At 39.1% G+C, this 20,871-nt stretch overlaps 2 protein-coding genes across 8 annotated transcripts; one reads left to right on the forward strand and one right to left on the reverse strand.

The window, feature by feature from the left end:
• Window positions 1–998: 998 nt before the first annotated feature.
• On the reverse strand, window positions 999–14,912 carry nktr (natural killer cell triggering receptor). 7 transcript variants are annotated; one of them, XM_044020176.1, is made up of 18 exons: window positions 14,802–14,912; window positions 12,608–12,686; window positions 12,084–12,158; window positions 10,810–10,917; window positions 10,631–10,675; window positions 10,310–10,333; window positions 9,256–9,343; window positions 8,416–8,445; window positions 7,773–7,918; window positions 6,719–6,935; window positions 6,437–6,604; window positions 6,243–6,330; window positions 5,936–6,084; window positions 3,180–5,864; window positions 2,969–3,046; window positions 2,666–2,725; window positions 1,829–1,930; window positions 999–1,673 (listed from the first exon to the last, which is right to left on the reverse strand). In XM_044020176.1, the coding sequence occupies exons 7-18, from the start codon at window positions 9,297–9,299 to the stop codon at window positions 1,604–1,606; spliced, it is 3,837 nt and encodes a 1,278-aa protein (XP_043876111.1). In that variant the 5' UTR covers window positions 9,300–9,343; window positions 10,310–10,333; window positions 10,631–10,675; window positions 10,810–10,917; window positions 12,084–12,158; window positions 12,608–12,686; window positions 14,802–14,912; the 3' UTR covers window positions 999–1,603. The 7 variants fall into 7 exon arrangements, with proteins under 7 accessions (XP_043876111.1, XP_043876103.1, XP_043876094.1 ...); XM_044020168.1 differs by lacking the exon at window positions 10,310–10,333 and having other exon boundaries at window positions 3,180–5,840; window positions 14,802–14,897; XM_044020159.1 differs by lacking the exon at window positions 10,310–10,333 and having other exon boundaries at window positions 14,802–14,897.
• A 13-nt stretch (window positions 14,913–14,925) lies between these two features.
• Window positions 14,926–19,348, forward strand: sec22c (SEC22 homolog C, vesicle trafficking protein). Its single transcript, XM_044020220.1, has 7 exons — window positions 14,926–15,193; window positions 15,878–16,092; window positions 16,285–16,448; window positions 16,589–16,768; window positions 16,873–16,991; window positions 17,334–17,399; window positions 17,487–19,348. Exons 2-7 carry the CDS (start codon window positions 15,911–15,913, stop codon window positions 17,685–17,687), a joined length of 912 nt encoding a protein of 303 aa, XP_043876155.1. The 5' UTR covers window positions 14,926–15,193; window positions 15,878–15,910; the 3' UTR covers window positions 17,688–19,348.
• The last annotated feature ends 1,523 nt before the right edge of the window (window positions 19,349–20,871 follow it).

A 20,871-nucleotide genomic window follows, 5' to 3' on the forward strand; every position in this document is an offset into this window, starting at 1 on the left:
GCTTCGTGCTACTTCTCATGCTTGTGTGTGGTGAAGTGTAATTGCATTCACCGCCTGCTTCACTGCACTTGTAGATAAAACAAAAAGAAAAGAGAAAGGCAAGTAGAGCAATGGGACTTTCTTTTTTCTAGCATGTAAGCGCACAAAAGCCCCCGCAAGAGAAACAGATAAAAAGTGTACACAAATATCGCCAAGCAGTGAGCTTGATAATGGATTAATGGAGTCTCGTCTCTAGTTGTGCGTTAATCAGATTCTTATCGAGTGACATAAAATACACAATACAGATACTCAGAGGACAGTAGTGTGTTTATGGTGTTTTAAAGGAATGAAATACAGAAACATTAACACTTGTTTGGCAAGATAAACATGTTACTGTGCCTTTTTCTGGAATTATCGTATCCATCACACACATAGGGACATACCTGTAAGGCCTAAGCACCATCCCTAACCTTAACCACAACTAGTTAATGCCTAACCACAATTTAAATCTTAGCCCTAAACTTAACCAGATCCTCAGGAATGAGGTCCTGCCTCATGAAGACCTCGACTACTGCTCCAAACAAGGCCAGATGTTCTAAAGAGCTAACAAATACACACACACCCCTCTCTATTGTCGTGAGGAAGCATATTCCTAAACTAGCTCACCGCCCTAACTAGATTCTAACCTCTCTGTTGTCCTTTTAATCACCTGTCTACAGTATTACACTGTTTTTTTACTCATATCAATAAGATTTTTAATGAAGTAAATTCAGCTGTGTGTTAACCTGCTAACATTGTGTCCACACATTGAGCCGAAATTTGTCCTCACAACCTAATAAATGCAAGCAAACACGCACACACATCCTCTAACCTTGCGACTGACTTAAAATGTAAGGATTTCAGTAATGCCGAGTTGTTTCTTCCTGAACACACACAGCTGTATTGACAATGCATGACGGTAGATGTTAAATACATTTTCCACGGACATCGTGAGATTACAAGAAAAGCCAAATACACAGTTACAGTTTGTGGTGGAATTTTATTCAGTATAAACATTCTTAACTGTTTGAATAAAACATACTTTTAGTCGCTTTAAACGTTCACGTTACGGTAACAAAGGGAACTGAGAAATTTTAAGTTTGAAAATGCAACAAAAACTTTGTTTTCCCGTTGATTTTATTTTTTTTTTAAACTTACTGACCTTAAACTCATAAACACATCACAGCTCAAAGGCTTAGTCACATTCAAACACATTTGCACACTTCAGTGAATAAAAATCTAAATTAGAAAATGAGTACACATATGTACAATAATATAAAATATTTACATTTTTATTTTTCATATAATTTGTAAGGAGCTATGGTTTCCACCTACACTATTTTTTCTTGAGTGGCTGCTTTGACTCATGTGTTGCTTGTCAAGAATGTTTCTTTTAATTTATTTACATTCAATAACATTCTTCAACATTTTTTTTTAAGCCGGTCATATCAGTGTACACGGGGAAAATGTACTGTTATGTAACACTTACTCTAGGGGCATTAGTTGCTGGTCTGTAATTGATATAGTTTGTGTACAGCATCCGGATTTTGTGTGTCAGAAGTGAAGCTCACAGACTGCACGAGGCTCAGCTGTAGCGTCTGCTACGACTGTGGCTCCGACGCCTGGAAGAACTGCGACTGGAGGACAGGTACGACCTGCGGTGGACGACATTACAGAGATTAAACATAGAAACCTTCAGACGAAGTGAAGAAGATGCATTTCTCCATCAAGCGTCTCCTGTTTTCCTGCTGAAAAGCAGTGATTTAAGTAAAAGATGTCGGCCACGGCTGACCAGAGAACACAATCTTACCGGGACCGGTGGTCTGAACTCCTGTAGCTGTCACTGCGTCTGTGCCCTCGTCTCCTGCTCGCACTCCGACTCCGACTGGAGTAACTGTCATAGGAGTCTGACCTGCATTCACATACAACGCAATATTAAACCGTTTAACTCTCTTATGACCTTCATGATAATCAGGTCTTTTAATATCCGGCAGTTATTCAACCGTTTAGGAATTACGGTACGGAGAAGCTGACGTCACAAACGTGTGACACGCTGATCGTTCTGTGGAAGTCCTGAGGGGCTACCGTAATGACAAGTGTATGGGTTTGAATTTGAATTTTCTAGATATCACAAACGGTCTAGGAGTTACAGTAATAAGAAGTGCGTATGCCAAATCTGTGAACAGGATGGTCACAGAAGGGTTAAATGGTCCGAGTGTTTTTTGTAATAATCAAAGCAATTTCTCTGATTCTTTTTAGCTTATTAAATGTGAATTTTTTAATTTCTTTATTTTTTAATAATAATTTTGTGGACAAAACAACACATTTAAAAACATCACAATTTTAAGGTCTGGGAAACGCAGATCAACATTTACATTTAAAAAATACTCAGTATCTACATGAAGGTATTTTGTAATTCTTTTTGCAGCATGAAGCCTACACCAAATGCTGCAGGCGATGCATTGGCACTAAGGTTGAAATCCTACATTGACAGGTGTACAAATATCTCTGCTAGGTTTGCTTTAGTCTTAAAAACCCAATTTGAATACATGTGATATCAACTATGCTTAAGTGTGTATTAAATTACCCAAATAAATGAATATTTCTAAGTGTGAGTCAGGACAAAAAAGGAGCTTTATCTACAGACCTGGATCTCCGATGGCGTTTGTACGAGTGACTTCTGGAATGACTTCTACTGTACGTCCGACTGACAGAAGGAGAGGGAGGGGGAAGAAAAGGTTTGAAACTTGAAAGACCACGTCAAACAATCACAATTAATAATTAACACTTCATAAAAACGTTTATGAACTTTTCTTTAGGATTACATATCTGAAATGTAAAATATAGAACAAGCTCATAGGTTTCTTCTTTACTTTCTGCCTTTAGCACGAAAACTTTGGGATTCTCTTGTTGCCACAGCAGGTGATGGAATGAGTGTGTGATGTCTCACCTGTGACTCCTGTAACTCCGGTATGTACTGCTGCGGGAACGTCCTCTTCCACGTCTCCTCCGACTCCTGCTACGACTCCTGAAAGAACGCGTTGACACCCTGTTCAAGCTAAGACTCTACTACAGATGACTTAAAAACAACTGCATGTGGATCTACATCCAAGAGGTCTCGCCAGCATACAAACATTTAACGATGGTGGCTTCAGACTGACCTGGATGAGTAGCTGGAGCTGGACCTGCTGGAGGAGTGTGACCACCCTCTGGAGCGAGACCGATGACTGGAGACGGAGCGAGACTTTCTGGACTTCTTCAAGGAGCGAGTGTGAGACGCTCCCCTGGTGCTTCCCTCTGAAGGAGACTTTTCCTCGCTGGAGCTCTCCTGGTTCCTCGGTCTTTGGTTCAGCCGCGCTGTCTTTCGCACCTCGTCGAACAGAGACCCAGGCCTGACCCGGCTTTTGCTTTTTATCTCCATTCTTACTCCCTGTGCGTTGGCATTCTGCTTCTGTTGAATGTGGATGTTTTTCGCAGTGACAGCTGGCATGTTTTGTACACCTGACATTCCTTTCAGAGGTCTCCATTTAAAGTTTATCACAGCGCTGGTAGATTTGCTGGTCGCTGCTTCATCTTGAAGACCACCGGCTGTTGCCGCGGAGGTGACGGCAGACCCGTCTTTGCTTGGAGGAAAGGCACTAGATTTATTTGCTACATCTGAAGACTTTGAGGTCGATTTTATCATCGCTTCACGCGTGTTTTCAACAGAACCGCTTGTAACTAAAAGTTCTTCAATTTCAACGTCATGCTCTGGAGTACAAATGTCCATGTCATCTAAAGGCTCTTGCTCTTTGATACTAGGACAACTAGCACTATTAGCATTGTTAGCATTGTTACTGGATGACTGGTGAGGTTCAGTTTGTTTGGGATTTTTATGAATACATTCCTTTGTCCTGTGTTGCCCTTTGTCTTCTTCACTACTTGGATTTTTGTTTAAAGAGACAACACTTTGGTCCCCATCATTCACACTGTTAACACCAGGTCTTTCTTTTTCACCTCTAATAGGATTGTTTTTCTCCTTTTTAGACTCCTCCTCCTCTTCCTCCTCCCCAAACTCGAGAGGCGGTTGCCAGAGAAAAGTCTCCTTCAGCTTCTGATGTTTCCTCTTGGATCTCTTACCTTTGCCCTTCCTGTGATGGTGAGAGGAGGTCTTGTTCCCACTTCTCCTCTTACGTTTATGTTTGCGTTTACTTTTCTTCTTGCTCTTGCGCTTCTCTGGCACTGAGGCCTTTTCGGGACCTTCCTCTGAAGAACTAGATGCAGCAATCGTTTGCACTAAGGTTATGGAGGCCTCAGGCATCTTTTCGCAAGTGTTGCACTCCGATTCTGAACTGGCCTCCCCTTCTTCTTTTTCAGATATGGCTAATGCCCTTGCTGTCATATTTTCAGAGTCGCTCTCTGAGTTCCAACTAGCAAAAAACTTCTTGTCAGGAAGCTCACTGGGAGGAGCAGTTTGCGTCTGCTTTTTCAATAAAGTGTTACTGTTATTTTGGCTCAATTTATCACTGTCACTATCCCATTCAGACTTGTCATTTAAACTCTTGACTGGCACCGAGCTGTAGAGGTTTGACTCTTGATCTTGTGAGTCCCCTTTCTCCAAAGATGAACCTCTCCTGGAGACATTGATATCAAGACTCTTCTCACTGCCTGCCCTGTTCCCCGATCCAGAATGAGGATCCTGACTACTGCCGAGTGAAATGTACTTATCTACATGTTTTATTCTTTTCAGAGAGTTATAATATTCTTTCCATTCTTTGACTAGTGAATTCTTCTCTTTCCCCCTGGTGTTCTGGGATTTTTCAGAGTCTGACCTGCTGTAGGAAGATGACCTGCTGTGATACTGGTGAGGAGTCCTGGACCTGGACCTACTGTAACTTCTACTTCGGGAACGACTGTATGATCGGCTGTAGGACTTGCTCCTGGAGGATCGGCTGCGCGAGCGGACCACAGCTTTGCTTGCGCTGTGGTTTTCAGAATCTTCTGGCAGAGAATTTGTTGTAATTGAAGATTGAGGTTTGTCTGTAACACTATCAACTACTTGTCCTGTAGACGACAGAGCACTGGTAGCCATTTTAGCTTTCATTTCTTGAATATGGAAGTAGGAGGGCTTCCACGGCTTTTGACCAGGCTTCCAGCGTGATGGAGGAGGACTGTCGCTTAGCGGGATCACAGGTACATTTTCTGGAGGTGGGGCAGCGGTGGGTCTGGAGACAGGTGTGACTTTGCTGTCAGGAAGCTTTTCAGTGACATGGGTCATTGTATCTGGTTTGGTGTTGCTGGCTTTCTTCCTTCTTGAGGATCTAGATGAACTTCTCTTTCTTGATGGAGAAAGAGTCCTGGACCTGGATCTGGACCTGGATCTGTACCTGGAACTCGACCTCGACCTGGAATAGGATGAAGACCTGGACCGGGATCGACTTCTCGATCTAGAGAGGCTTCTGGATCGTGAATAACACCCTCTCCGAGACCTGGATCGACTAGAAGTGTAGGATCTAGAGTAGGATCTTGAATATCTTGAAGACAATGAGGATCGGCGCCTCTTCCGAGCTGACGAATAGTGCTGACTTGAAGAGGAATGAGTCAGAGAACAAGAACATCTGGGAGACACTGGCCTTTCACCCTGGGAAAAGTCTGTCTCCTCTGGTTTGTTCTTGGAGCTCTTTTTCTTGCTATGTTTCCGTTTTTTGGCCTTCTTCTTGTGTTTGGCTTTCTTCTTCTCCTTCTTCTTCCGGCGGTGCAGGCTAGACTTCTCCGAGCTGTGGTCTGAAGCGCCTTCTGCAGACGGAGTTCGGGACCATGCAGAGTCGCCTCTGTCGTCCCATCTGCTTGAAGAATGGTCATTCAATCTGTTAAGTCAAAAGACGCATGAAGAAACCAAAAAGATATTGTGAGTTGTGAAGAAAACAATAAGTCATACTTGTCGCCTTTGCTCCATCTCTCTACACTTGGTGGTTGATAAACTTTAGTTCTTTTCATCTCTTCCTTCCAGTGTGGTGGAGTTTCACTGCTTCCACGTTCTTCCACAGACGCAGAGCGGGACTTGGATCTTGTGGGAGTGTGATATCTCTGCAGAACATGTTACATCTAGTTATCATGTGGCAGGAAATAAGGTCACAGTCTTTCCTTCACAGATGTTAACAAATGGCCAGAAGTATTTTGTTTAGTTTGCAGAACAACTCTGTCACAAGCTGAAAAGTCTCTGGACTAAGATGTGGTGAGCTTACCATTGTCCCTCTGCCTTTGATCTTGCGTCCAGACTTGGACACAGCTGGTTTCTGGTCGGCCGAAACAGATGATTCTACGTTCTCAGCTCTACAAAAGATCACATTTTTTAAAAACAAAATCTTAAGTGATAACAAATCAAAGTCCAAGGCAAACAAATAAGCGTGGTAAAAACAGTGTGTAAATGAAGACGAACATCTCTGTTTTGTCCTCCTGCGATGGCATGTCTCGCCGCAGAAGAAAACGGTTCTCTGGCACTGGTGGGATCTCCTCTAATCGGACTACAGGCTTCTCTCTCTTTCCACTAGGCTCCTTCTCTTCTTCCACTTCATTCTCCACCTCTGGCATCTGTCCATCCACAGAGCTGTCAGATCAGGAACCACACAAAACAATGTAAAGCATTCGTTTGTTAATCAGAACTAACCAAGTCTCTCATGTCAGGACTTGTATTTACACGATATAAGATAAAAATCACAACCTTTCACTGAAATGCAGAACTCTGACTTTCTTCTTCGATACCTTCCTTCTCTTTTTCGAACGTTTACTCTTTGAATGTCGCTTTCGCTTGTGATGTTTGTACTTTTCAGCGGTTTCACTTTCAGATTCAACCGAAGACGAAAACTGGGATGACGAGTGACACGAGTTGAAGGATGAGTCGGCAGAATGAGACGTTCTTTTCCTCTTCCCTTCAAGTACTAAAGTGAGGGACACAACAACAAGTATGTTATTTCATCAAAAACATGCAACAGCAAAAAAAATAAAAAATAAATACATTTTCAGGGTGGCATGACGACAACAAAGGCTTTGTTTCAACCTTCTTGGTATGTTGGAGGCAATAAGAGCCCAGCCTGGCAGAATCAGGTAAGCACATGCCAGCTGAACTCCAGAGATCACCTCACTGATCCTCATTAAACAGGGGATCAGGTTACACAGCCCATATAATGCCAGTGGGGGAAAACACTGGCATCCAAATGCCAACCTTTTACAGAATGAGCTCAAAACATGACCCAGTTATCACAGTCAAAACATGCTGTTCCACACATAAGACAAAAACACTAAAAAGGGAATTAATAAAGGATATGCTACTGAATAGATCAATGGACAATGATGACATGTAGTTAAGAATAACATACATTGTACTCCTATTACACTGGAATGAGAAATTTCATACAGTAGCAGGTCAAAATCCAACTCAGTAAAAGTGAAACTACTAACAAATCTCATGAAAAGATGAAAACCAGCAGCGTATTGTCCCTGTAAGAAAGGACTGTCTGTATATTTAAAGCCTGACATCATAAAAGGGCCCATTATTTTAATGACTTGTTAAAATATTCCTGTATGTGGACTTTTGAGACAAACTTCTTTCTTAGTAAGAATCTATGACGTTAATGCTCCCAAAGAAACACAGCAGGGAGGTCAGAGAGTATTCAGACATGAACATGCTTGTGGTTTTGTCTTGCCTTTAAAATTGAATGACTAAAGCCATCTTTACACCTAAAAAACACACGTCAGTGTCTGAAGGGAGAAATTACCATCATTTGCAGACTTGGTGATCAGCTGACCACAGTCCACCACTCTCACATCAGCATATGGTCTGCTCGCTGAATCAGTCTTCAGCCCCTCAATCTTCTTTATCACTTCGAAGCCGGAGATGACGAGACCAAACACGACATGAACTCTGCACAGACAAAAAAAAACTGTTTAATGTCCCTCCTGCTCTCCTGGTCATTCTGACCCACACAAGGCAGCAGGAGGGTTAAGTGGTTTACAGTGACAAAGTTCAACAGGAAAAACTACAATTACTGCCTCACAGCTGTTTGCCTCCAGCAACCAGTTAAGTTTCCATCAATTTCTGGTCGGACTCCAAATATACAAAAATAATTATTTACCAAAGGCAAATCTAGCTCAATCAATCCTTGAGTCCAAACAAATATTTCCGCCAAATTTGAAGGGATTACCTCAAGGTATAAATGGCATAATCATGTTTACAGAGCCAAAGCTGTTTTCAAAATTGACAAGAATGACAATCAGTGAATGAAATCTGACCATGTGGCAACCAGGTTGTACTGAGATTAAGCAGATCGGCTTATTATTATCAACAAGTTTCTATGTTTTAAACACATTTTTAGAAATATAATTTTCGATAAACACTGCCAAAGTGACAGTGGATTTTACCCATCGAGGTGTGGTGCCATCTTGGTTGTGCTGTTTGTGGAAAATCCAGCAATCCATTAAGATCAACCAGTGGCAGAGTTGGGGTGATGGAAAGGGAGAAAAGGGAGGAAAAGAATGAAAACAAACGATAAACGATGTCAACAATATGTGGGTGCAGCTATATACCATCTCAAAATAAGGTCAAATAAATATGTACAACCACCCTTTTTTAAAAAATTTTTCATTCATAATCAATTTAGGAAATACATCCAGTTAAAACAGATTTACATCCAACAATGTGGGCACTCTGAGTGTGAGCACTCACAGAATAATATCAAGCCCACAAAATGACAGAGTGTAAAGACTTCCTCCTTTAGACCTCATTATTTTTTTTTCCATGGTGGTTATTTCCAACTTATGGTGGAAACTTGTTTTTAGTTGATAAAGGAGTAATATAAATCCACATTAGCCAGTTTCAACATGTCCAAAATAAACACTCAGCAGGATGTTTGCATATACAAAACTACTGAATGATAAATACAGTCAGGAGAGGGGGAGAGAGACAGAGAGAGAGAGAGAAACACAGCCTTGGAGACACATTACCTTGGAAGAGCAGGATGCTAGAGTTTCTGTAAATTTTACACAAAAATGGCAAGAGAAAAAAATGTAACACATTTTTAGGTAAAAAAAGAATGAATCCATGATTCGCTGCACTTTGATTTCTAACTGCACACAGAGAGGAGGTAGTTTGCTGATCACAATCAGTGACACATTCTACTCTACAGAATCAACACAGAAGGGACAGACAGCAAAAAAAACAAACCTTTGATATGAATGGCACTCAGTTGAAGGGTTACTCACATGAAAAACTGTGAGCCATTCGTGTCCTTCCCACGGTTGGCCATCGACAACAGGAATGCTCTGTCGTGTTTAAGAGTGAAGTTTTCGTCTGTTTTGAGCAGAGAAAGAGAGATTTAAGTCCCACAGTGTGTCTGCAGATGAGTTGTGACAAAAAACTTTCAGGGATGTATTGTTTTTTTTTTTTAATCCATCAAACCTCACCAACCAGTCTCAACTGCTTACCCAGACTTTGTATCATTCTAACTACGTTCCAAAAAAGAAACTATTGACTGTCATTTATATCAACAAGTGTTCTGGCAAGAAACCTACTTGAGATAGATTATCCATCCTTTGCCTTCCTTCATATCAAGGTCACATTTTCATCATTCCGGAGCTTTTCGATAAAATATCCATGATGGTGAATACAAGGGGGGCCAAGAAATGTTAGAATTAAGAAATTAAAGGCAGGAGAGAAGACGACCAAGGGGAAAACTAGGTACTATTAGTGTCTGACTGTGAAATAAATTACACACCAACTATAATTAAAAATCACCCATCTAAAGCTAGTTCACCATTTTAACAGTCAAAAGACTCGACGACATGCTGAGATGATTTCAATCAAGCACTAACACAACATCAATATCCCTGAGCTACTTGAATACATTAAAGTTATTCTAATCTAAAATAAAACAGGCAAAGCTTTGCATGTGCAAATCTAGCCCGAATATACACACAACTACATACATGATGTGAGGCTAATTATGTTAAACACATTGTGGTAGTATTTTGCAAAGAAATGGTCTCTCTCTACCTGACTACATGTCATGGCGATCGTTTCAAGGGTACTGTGGCTAGAAATATCACGTAGGTAACATAAAATGTAATTTGAGCAGCCAAATGCTTTGGAGGTCTTTGAAGGCAGGCAGGCGTGTGAAAGGCAAATCCTTCCTTACAAATTTGCATCTGAGCCCTTGCAAACATTTGCGCTGTTTTCATTTTATTTTATTTTCCTGACTGAGGAAAGTTGGTGGGGACAATGTTGACATGGTGTTACTGAGCTGTGTTCATCTCTTACCTTCTCATTTTGCAAAAGACCACTCTATAAATAAAAGAATATGTTGAAAATTTTAGGCAGGAAGATCGTAGCTTTCAGGAAAGTGAATTCTACTCTCCATGCTGATTTAATAAAGCCCACTACAGTAACTAAATAGAAGACAGCACTATACAATGAAATTCTTAAGGCAAATGGAGATGTATGTAAGAAAAAAATAATATAAAATCACATGAAACATGTTACCAACATGCACTAGTATGCTCATGCAGGTATTTAAGCATTGAGATGTACATTTATAACATATCGGCAATGTAAATGCTCAAAACGTCATATCCTCATTACCTTCAAAATAGCCCCCATATATGGACTCTCCTCCTCTCCCATTTCCTGCAAAGGAAATAAAATAATTTTGATTAAAAGCTTGCATTTATTGTGCAAGAACTGTTGTGTAAAACATAACAAAGGGAGCTGTGGACTGGCACTCTTGGTCAAATGTTAATAATCAATAATAATAATAATACCTTCAGCGAAGTCGCCTCCCTGGACCATGAAATTCTTTACAACTCTATGAAATGTGGAGCCTTTGAAGCACATCTTTTTTCCTGTGACTTTGCCAAGTCCCCTTTCACCTGCAATTAGATACTGTACATATTAATATTGAGTTCTCAATAAAAAAAACAGGATGCACAGAGTACAACAGGGCTGCTGTACTCTGTAAACTGCTTTACATATACTAGATGTATTTGGGTGTTGGTTTTGAATGTATGTGGTGGTATATGGTGTCAATTCTGAAAGTGCATGAAACCACAGGGGAAAACCGCATTTAAAAAAAGATTGCATTGCTTTTGACTCCAGATTCATTAAGACAGCTTCCGCTGGAGTTATGGCCTGTATATAGGAAAGCTGCTACACCATGGATTTCTCTTTCCCCTGGGGTTACAGACATGAAACAGGATATTTCATTTGCTGCGTCGATCTACTTAAATGTTAGTTTCAAAAAACAGAGGATGGACTGTTCAAAAGGGCAGGTTGGGTTGCTAATCTTCAAGCATTTTGCTTCACTGACTTCAGCCTTTTTCCAAGGGTTTAGTTTCTTATAGAGCTGACGCCCTCCCTGCATTTCTTTGAGAATGCATTCTGCAAAGTGGACTTGTGTATGTAACGGTGATATCATGTTTTATGTGTGTGTACATGTTGTGCCCGTTAAGGTAAAGTAGCAGACTAACCAGACCATCTCCTATGTCTGCCCTACCCAGCCTCACATTCCTGCTAGCCAGGTGGAGTAAAAAATGATTGAGAGGACTGATCTGTCGGCTGCTTGTTGATTTATGACTATCTCAGGGCAGACCACCACAATAACAGAACACTGTGTTCCGCTCAGTGGGATGAAATATTCAAGGGAGACAGACCACCACCGCCCCTCTATCCACCTTGTGGCTCCATCTGTCAATGTACCATTTACACAACAGCCACACTTCCTTTCCTCGTGGTATTAAATGACCAAAGGGGGTGTGAAGAATGGTACTTTGGTTCTTTAACCATTCAATTCCCCCTCTACTCACAGCAGTTATTGCACTGAATGCACATAAATAATTACACAAAAAGAGAGTGAAACAGGCCAGCAATAAACTCTGGGATCTTTATAAAATCAAGCTGTGAGAGAACAGTTTCAAACTGTGAAAATTGTAGTGGGTACACGTTGCCAGTTCTACTTCTGAAACAAAAAACTTTTAGAAAAGATCTAATAAAACATAATATGTGAGCAACAGATATTCTTGATTGAAAATGTACTTACCAGTGCACAAACAGAGAAAGTTTTTGCTTGTCCTGGGACAAATATCTGAATAAAGTTGAAAGACTATGCGCCCAACTAGGAAACAGAAAAGAAAGAAAATTAGCAAAAGATGAAAATACAAAAATGTGCAAAAATGAGATAAATATGTAAGAGAAGTGTTACAAAAAAAATCAACAAAAGGGAAGGTGGAAAAAATAGGACACAATGAAGAATAACTATTTAATAACCTGTTGTAGACTTTTAATTGTTTTCCAACACATAATTAAATGGAGCCTGTGGTGAAGCTTAGACCATATGGAAAGCTTTCAATAGCTCGAGGCAAATCAAGACTTTAATACAACCAGTCAGCACAAACATGGTTTGTAAATCTACCAGTCCAGCAACTCTATGTACTATACATTTAAACATCTTTATCAATGTTATTAGTTCAAAGTCATCATTTACCCACGTAAAGTGAGGCTGTTTACGCAACTAACCAATTCACATGCCAATAAAAAAAACGTGATTTCGTAAAATTCTTTTACCTGGCTCCCGGTTGAGCTCCACATCAAAGTAGCACTGAGGGCGGTCTTTCACCCCCATTGTGATCAAAGTCCAGGTGACCTAAAAAGTAGACAGGTGCACATAAAAATATCTAAAATCAGAAAAATAATACAGTAGTCTTTTCTTAAAGGAAGAAAAGGCCCTATTCAGGTTCTCTTATTAGCTTTCAGTTTTAGCAAAGGCTGTACAACAGCCCGAGAAGAGTGTTGGCGAGGCTAAAAGAGAGAGGGGGAGAGAAACAGAAATATGTGGAGAGAGAGAGAGAGAGGGAGAACAGTGGGAGGAGAGAGCAAAAGAGAGAGAGGGGTGGGGGAGAGAGAGAGAGTCTATGAAAAAATTATGCAAATTCCAACTCAGCACTTTCATGTTCAGTGTACAATTTAACCCCATTTCCTCTGAGCAGTTCACTATCACTGAGTGACTGCTTGCAGACTAAACTGTTCTTAATGCTGTGTGCACCTTGTAGACAAAAACAGAACTTTCTAAATCATGGAAAGGCACCAATTCCATGTATAAGTTCAGATAGAGCTTGAAGATTACACATTCAAATTAGTAGACTCTGTATTGTCATTGAGTTGCCATTGTACGCTCTTGGAGTATTTGCTTGATTGTAGTAGATTCAATGTTAAAATAATTCAGTTATACCTTGGACAACATCCAAGATTTGTCCAAGGACTTTGGATTTGAACACATTTGATTTTCATTGTGCAAACAAGGAGCGACAACAACAGCATTCACTGATGTAACCACACCTCAAATGAGTATGAAGTCACGGCACCGAACTTAATCGTGTTTCTTACACTTTTTTCCTGCCTCAACTTGTCCAGTGTCAGTGTGATAGAGTTCTGAAGTGGAGAAGCTAAACATCTTATTGTTGTTTCCATCTCTCATTATAATTGCAGGGCATTAAAGCATTTGTTCCTGTGTGCATGCAATACCAGCTGACTTGGGTGTAGGAAACATCATCATTTTGGGGAGATTTGGGAAACACTGATTGAATTTCCTACATTTCATGGACTAAACAGCTAATCAAATAATCAAGAAAATAATCAGCAGATGAATCGATGATGAAAATCAATTAGTTGCAGCCCTATTCAAAACTGTTGTTGAAGTGGTGTTTTAACACAAAAATAAGTGGAGTAAATATTATGTAAGTCAGTAATATGAAAATGGTATTAGTGTAAGCTAATTTGGCAATAGTTGCCTGTGTAGATCTGCTATGACAACAACCTTTAGTGGGTGGGTAAAAGGGGAAGGGGAAAAAACAAACGCTGTAGCGACTGCTGAGTACTTTACATTTGACCTTCACGTGTTGAATACAGTCATATACTTGATTATGCCTGAGAATTTCCAGTTATGTGACAGCTGGTGAGGGGTAGGGTGTGAAGTTAACACATGAACAACAATAACTAAAACACTGCTGTAGGCTGCACTATATTACTGCAAGGTTGGTGATAGGTGAAAATAAACTGTGACACGGAAATTGACATAGTCATTTGATAATTAAAATATCAATATTTGGCCTGGCATATCAATTATCATTTTGCCCTTTAAAAGTATATTTTATTAAACCAGGCTTTTAGTTAAACAAGGGTTCTATGGCTTTCAATGTGTGTTCGTGTCCACGTTTTTACCCACTGTAAAAATGTGTATGTCTCTTTTATTATGTAATGTATTTATTTCATTGTAAATCACTTCGTGACTTATTTTTATCTGTGAACTTACTTACACAATGTAAATAGTCACTCTCGCGTTGCAAACCAAGGGCTGTGTTTGTCCAATATCAATGTGACAAATCTAAAACACTATTAAAAAGTACCAGGTACTCGACATTTACGAGCTTTTGGCTAGCCACATTTAGCGTAACATGGGTTTATGTGTTCTTTTCGCATTACTACGGGCACAGAATATGCAGACAGACATTACCGTACACCGTAATACATAGCATCTACTGGCTAACAACTGTAACACAACACAAGCACGTCCAAAACGGAGCGCTAAGAGCTAGTAGTTAGCTCATGCTAACGGCTTGTAGCATTTCCAAAATGGTTGAGGTATCAGCAAGCTGGCTAGCAGAGTTAGCTGGCTTTCCAAATGCGCAAAGACTAATAAATATAAGTAATACAATTATAATTAAACTATATGAGTTCCCAAAATGTAAATGACATAACTAACCTTTGCACAGTAGCTAGCCGGGAAATTAGCTAGTCACTGACGGTCAAATGTACTTGTTTTTCCTCTTCCTCTCGCTGGATGTACTGATTATTGTTGCGCGTAATTTTGTCGCTTATGCGTTGCCGTAGATAGTTTGTTGTCGTTTGTTGTACCAGGAAACATATCGCACGTTAGCTCGTTTTTGTCTTCAATGTATTTTGTTCCGTAAAATTACAACATTTTAGTCAGGTTCTCAATAGTATTCGCTGCTAATATATAATTAAGCTACTGCAGTAGTAAGGCGTATCTTAAATAGGGACTGGCCACCTGCTGGTGGTGTTTTTGGCTTGCTATGCTGCTGTAGTCAGCTAACCCACAACAGCAAGGTGCAGGATGAAAGCCATTATAATCAGGTAAGGTGTTACACAGTGTTATAAAGCATATAAAGCGTATATTATTTACTTCAGGGAGAAATGTTACAGATTTCCAAGAGCACGTACCATCACAGACCATCTTACTTTAAAAGCTACGCAGTTAAAATGCACACTATTCGACATCGGCTAAGACTAAAACAAGATTGTGCAACAAATCTTAAAGACGAAATTCAGGTGTTTTTTATTTTTTTTTTTGAAGCAACTTTGTACGCTGTAGTTAGTGGTAATACCGATTTGCTTTTTTTTAATTACTATGGTATTAGGTTCATATGAGTTTGCACCAAGTGTTCACCACCACTCAGTGATTTAAGACACGGTTTAAAAATCCAAAACTAATACAATTAAACATCACAATAAGTTTCTAAAAGGACATGGAAGTTAAATCAATACCTGTAACAATGTCAGTTTTAGCTCAGTGCACTCAATAGATTGTAATTTATAATATTCTCATCTGCTAGTCAGTCTGGTAATACATTAATAAGTTGGGAATGCTGAGTCAGCATTTCCAAATATTGTGTTCTTGTTTTGATGTGTGATTCTTTTTAATTTCAATCAAAATTCTTGAATTATTTGATAAAGGGACAGCCTACTTTTTTCTATTGTAGTCAGAAGTATGATAACATAATAATCCTAATTTTTGATCTTGCTCTTTTTCACATGTAGGCAGTGTGTTGTTCTTCATGGAGCCAGACAATCATGTCTCTGATCTTCTTTGCCTTTGTGGTTCGGGTCAGGGATGGACTCCCCCTGTCAGCTTCCACAGACTTTGAGCACAACCGAGAGCTCCAGGAGAGGAAGCAGCAGCTCAGGACTGTCAGCAAAGCACTGGCACGTTTCCCTGACAGAGGCTCCATCAAGGGACAGGAGCTCAACATATAGTAAGAATGTAAAACACCAGTAGGCTGCTTCAGTTATGCTCTCTGTAGCTGCACAAAGATGCAGTACAGTATCTTAAATCAACAGACAGACTGACAGTCAGTATGTTGTCTGTTGGATCACGGGTGCATTGAGGTGACACGATGTCAGGCTGTTTGTTTACTAAATACCTTCTCCTCCTCTCAACTGTTCAGCTTCATCTCTTCCGAGGGTGTATCCTACATGACCGTGTGCCACTGCAGCCTCCCTGTTGCTAAGGCCTTCTGCTTCCTGGAAGATCTGCGCTGGGAGTTCACAGCATGCTTCAATAGCACTGTTGTTGCCTTGGCAGCCAGGCCATATCCATTTTTGGAATTTGGTGAGTTGTGCGAAAAATACTGTCAACATAGCTTTGTCTAAGATTTTGCTTAGAATTTAAATACATTGCACTGGATGAAAAATAAAACTGACATTAAATACGTTAACATAAAAACTGTTACTTGTTTTGCCAATTCTTAGACGGCACCATACAGAAACTGAAGCAGCAATATAACCAGAGTGGTGGTCCGGCCCTGGAGGTGACATTGGCAGAGGTTCAAGAGGATCTGAGGATTCATCCACTGCAAGTAATTAACTTGGATGAGGTGGAGCTCACTAATGGCACTGCAAATGGACACATAGAGCAAGGTCTTGGATCGGGTAAGGCTTGTAAAATTAGCAGTGTTGTAAGATTCTCACTGCCATGACAGTGAGAGTCTTTTGTTGTTATTATTTCACATTATTCACTTTCTTGCATTAAACAGGTCAGAATGTGAGACTTGAGCCTGTGACAGCTCCAGGCATCCTCTCGCTCGTCCTAAACATCATGTGTGCATCGTTGAACATAATTCGTGGTGTGCACCTCGTAGAGAACACATTTCAGGTATGGTGGTGCCTGGAAAATGACTGTTGGATGATGTGTTTGATGTGTTCTATTGCAGTTAAGTACTGTATATACTGTAAGCACAAGAAATTGTGTAATGATAAATATGATATGTCATGGCTTTTCTCACATGTAAACAAACGCAAAAATCCAATAAGGTAATAATAATTGCTGATATTTAGATGAAATAGCTAATCTGAAAACAACTGCATTGTTTATCACTCTGTTGTAAATTTATTTACACTTCCTAATACTTCCTAATTTATTTACACTTCCTAATACATATAGACATACTTTTTTGTTATAAAATTAATGATTTAATTATCTTCTTCCTTCACACAGGATGATTATGAAGGTATATGGAATGTTGTGGCTTTTCTTGTGGCGTTTGTCTGCTGTGTGCTTCAGGTAAATGTTAGAATTTTTGGACAAACAACTGTTTGTTTCAGTCATTCTTTGGTGTTAATCTTGTGATTGAACTACCTGTGTGCACAGTGCCAACTGTACCTGTTCCACTCGTCTCTAAAAAGAATGAAGTCCTTGACTCTGCTGGCTGTGGTCGTCCTATGCAACTTGTACCTGCTCGGCTTGAGGAACATCTGGCAGCTGATCTTCCACATTTCCGTCTCGTCCCTCTCGACCGTCCTCATCCTCACCCGTAAATTGCAAGACAGACCCAATGACTGTGGCGTCTGAGGAGCACAGGACACTAAACTGTGTCTCCAGGTGAGGGGAAAACAGCGAGGCAAGTTATGGAGGGTGATGAAGATGCTCCTGGCCTTTAACAAAAAAAAAAACAAATTCATGAACTTTGTTTCATCAGAGAAAAGTACGCGTTAACTTGCACTATGTGTAAATTGATTCCAAGACTGACTTCTGTCTGAGAGTTGACCAAAGTTTTTCACATAGAAGCAACTTTGTTGATTATCTTTGTATAATCAATTCTCAAAGTTAGGTGAGGATTTTTGCGATTGTAACAGACACATGTAGGCTTAGTTTACTTTTGAAAAACACACATGATTATTTATGAGAAGATGAAGTCGTCCATTGTGCATTAGTGGCAGTGTGATATTTAGAATAATTTGTTTAGTTTAATTAAAATCTGAAGTAAAGTGGGAAATGCAGGTGTTTTATTTGTTTTAAATTAACTCTAGAGTTAAAGGTATAAATGTTAAATTACGGCTTGTGTTATGCCTTGCCATGTCGCAATAAAACACACATTAAACAACTTAACCTATGTACAGATTAAATGTAAGCGCCTCACTGAAATGACATTCAATACAGAGAGGACCTTATAAAGACATATCAAATAATATCATATTATTTTAAACACTTCTACTCTCAAGAGGAATTAAATCACTTAATCTCCTGTTAAGTCCGGTTTGTACAATCGGAGAATATTTAGATCTTTTACTTCCATCTTATTCTACTAATCTCTTCATTGTTCAAATGTGGGTAAGGATATGAAAGCAAAGATAAGGAAAAATTGCACTATTGTGTTTAAAAAAAAGTCCTGCTGTTGTGAATGTGTTGCTTATTGGGTTCAGCGAAAACATTTTTATCCCAGTAAATTTGTATTTGAATATAGGACATATCATGGTCTCCTTTAGGGGTAACATTTTGTGTGTTTTGCTTCTTAGATATTTTAGTTTTTAACTGCTGAAAAGTTGCACTCCGGGAAATACGATGTTAGTTGTAATAAAATAAATGTGTGGTGGCTACTGGGGAACTTTAAAATATAATTTTAATGAATGTTTTGTTTCTTTTCATTAAGAAGTTTAGAGGGAAATTAATCGCCCAGATAAGCTTTGTTGTAGTTTACAAAGAGCTTAAGAACTCTGTTTTTGGTGGAAGTATAAAGTTGAAAATAGCTTAATCACAAACTATTAGATTATTGTCAAAGCTGTAACCTCTTATTTAAACAGTTTTATTCAACGGGATTGAAATAAATTCTATCTTTAACGAATGTGAAGTGAAACACATGATGTCAGACTTTGTTATTAGTTGGAATACTGCAAGTTTTTTTTGGATGCATCCTTTCCACATGTGTTTTATTTCCACCAAATTGTTGCATCTGTGTACGGTTGTGGCAAGGTTTTTTTGTTTTTGTCTTAAAAACTGTACAGAATACAGTTTGTCAATTTTAAAAATCATGGACGTTGAGTGAAGGATATTGTGTCAAAACTGTAATGGTTTATATCGAATTGGCATTTGTGGCTTCAGTCTTTTTTTTATGATGATGGGAAATAATGGAATATTGTCATTCATTGTGACTGCCACAGACACTGGTTATTACAGGGCTGTTTTTTCCTTCTGTGGTAAAACTGACATATAATAAAAAGTGTCTTTTTTTTCTATGTGTTGATCATATTTCATTACCTCTATTATCTTGTTTCATGATTTTCAAAGAGAATGGAAGACAAAGCACTAACTCCAGCACATTATAGCTAATTCATTGCTGTACTATATACATTGGACACCAGATGGCGCTCTTTACTTGACTAATGTCCCTTTTACATTTGTGGCTCACAAAAGCAAAGTTGTCCATCTCATGGTGAATACAATTTGACAAAATAATGTTATGCCACAAATGTAGTTGAGGAAATCCTAAGTGCTGCGAAGCCTCAGGGGAGAAAAAACAGTGTGAGAAATTAACACTAATGGGACTGTGATCATTATTTTAGCAAAAGGTGGCAAAAAGAACACGGAGAATAACAAATGATTTCATTAAGTCGCACGATCTAGACTCCAAAACTGCTTTAATAAGTCACATTTAAGTCTAAAGTGCTCGAGCAGTTACTACTCAAAAGTTGAAACCTTATCCATCAACTCTAATGTTCACATGTTCATTATTGTAAGTTTGTCATCTCATTTGACTTAATGAGCCAAAGCCTAATGACAGATCTAACAGGGACTGATATAAATCATAATAATAGTGTCTTGGACAGTTTGTAAAAGTGATTTATAAATTAAATGTATTATTATTATTGCATAATTTCTCAGGTCAAATTCAAGCACTTTCAGTCCTCTTCGAGCTCAGATAAATTACATATTTATATCGACACTAAGTGCGACAATAAAAGAGATGGTGTCATTATTATGTTTTTAGCAACCAACATTTGTACTTTTGAAATAGTAGGAGGAAAACACCAAAGTTTTATGTTTCATACGGATGTTTGTGATCTCATTTGACTTAATAATCCAAAGCCTAATGACAGCTCTAAAAGAAACAATAATTATAATGGGTTTATTATAAAATAATGGTGATAGGTTGTTCAAGGTATATGCCCTGTGTCTCCAAACATGGTTCAGGTAACAAAAGTGGCAAGTATTAAATGTCAGAGCCCCATGTTGGGTTCAGGGTATAGATGTTTTTATGTGTTTTTCAAATTGTCAAGTATTAGGAATTGGGATTAGGAATTAAGAAAAATATGCATTTGGCTTTGACTGGTGTCAAACCGGCGGCCCGTGGGCCACATGTGGCCCCCCAATGGATGTAAACATGGTCCACCAACTTTGTGTGTGGCTGAGACACAGTAATACTTACATACACACAATATTACATTACATTTACAGTATGTACATGTTATTATTTACTTGATTTTAGATTTATTTCTGTCTGTATTTAGAGAGTAAATAGTATGCTTTTATTGTGAAGTATATCATTCCCTATCAAAACATGCACTTTTACATTGAAATTATGTGATTATACATTTTTATTGCGATACCATGATGGAATATTGTGTTAGCATTCTTCCCTCTTGACCAGACTAGATGCTCATTGGTCTCCAGGACATTTTGTGTTTGACACCCCTAATCCTAAAACTACATCAGTTGCTGCGGCTTCCACTCATGTCACACAAAACCTCCAGTTTAATCC

This window comes from Solea senegalensis, linkage group LG1 (genome assembly GCF_019176455.1).
Source record: "Solea senegalensis isolate Sse05_10M linkage group LG1, IFAPA_SoseM_1, whole genome shotgun sequence".
NCBI classification, from domain to species: Eukaryota; Metazoa; Chordata; class Actinopteri; order Pleuronectiformes; family Soleidae; genus Solea; species Solea senegalensis.

What these genes read in the sequence shown, in the direction of transcription:
- nktr (XM_044020159.1), bottom strand. Translation starts at nt 12,665, where the DNA reads ATGGGGGTGAAAGACCGCCCTCAGTGCTACTTTGATGTGGAGCTCAAC. An exon ending in AATGGCTCACAGTTTTTCAT is followed by an intron (nt 8,446 to 9,255) that starts GTGAGTAACCCT and finishes TTCCACAAACAG; the next exon opens with CACAACCAAGATGGCACCAC. An exon ending in CACCAAGTCTGCAAATGATG is followed by an intron (nt 6,936 to 7,772) that starts GTAATTTCTCCC and finishes CCCTCACTTTAG; the next exon opens with TACTTGAAGGGAAGAGGAAA.
- sec22c (XM_044020220.1), top strand. Translation starts at nt 15,911, where the DNA reads ATGTCTCTGATCTTCTTTGCCTTTGTGGTTCGGGTCAGGGATGGACTC. An exon ending in AGAGCAAGGTCTTGGATCGG is followed by an intron (nt 16,769 to 16,872) that starts GTAAGGCTTGTA and finishes TGCATTAAACAG; the next exon opens with GTCAGAATGTGAGACTTGAG. An exon ending in TTGTCTGCTGTGTGCTTCAG is followed by an intron (nt 17,400 to 17,486) that starts GTAAATGTTAGA and finishes CTGTGTGCACAG; the next exon opens with TGCCAACTGTACCTGTTCCA.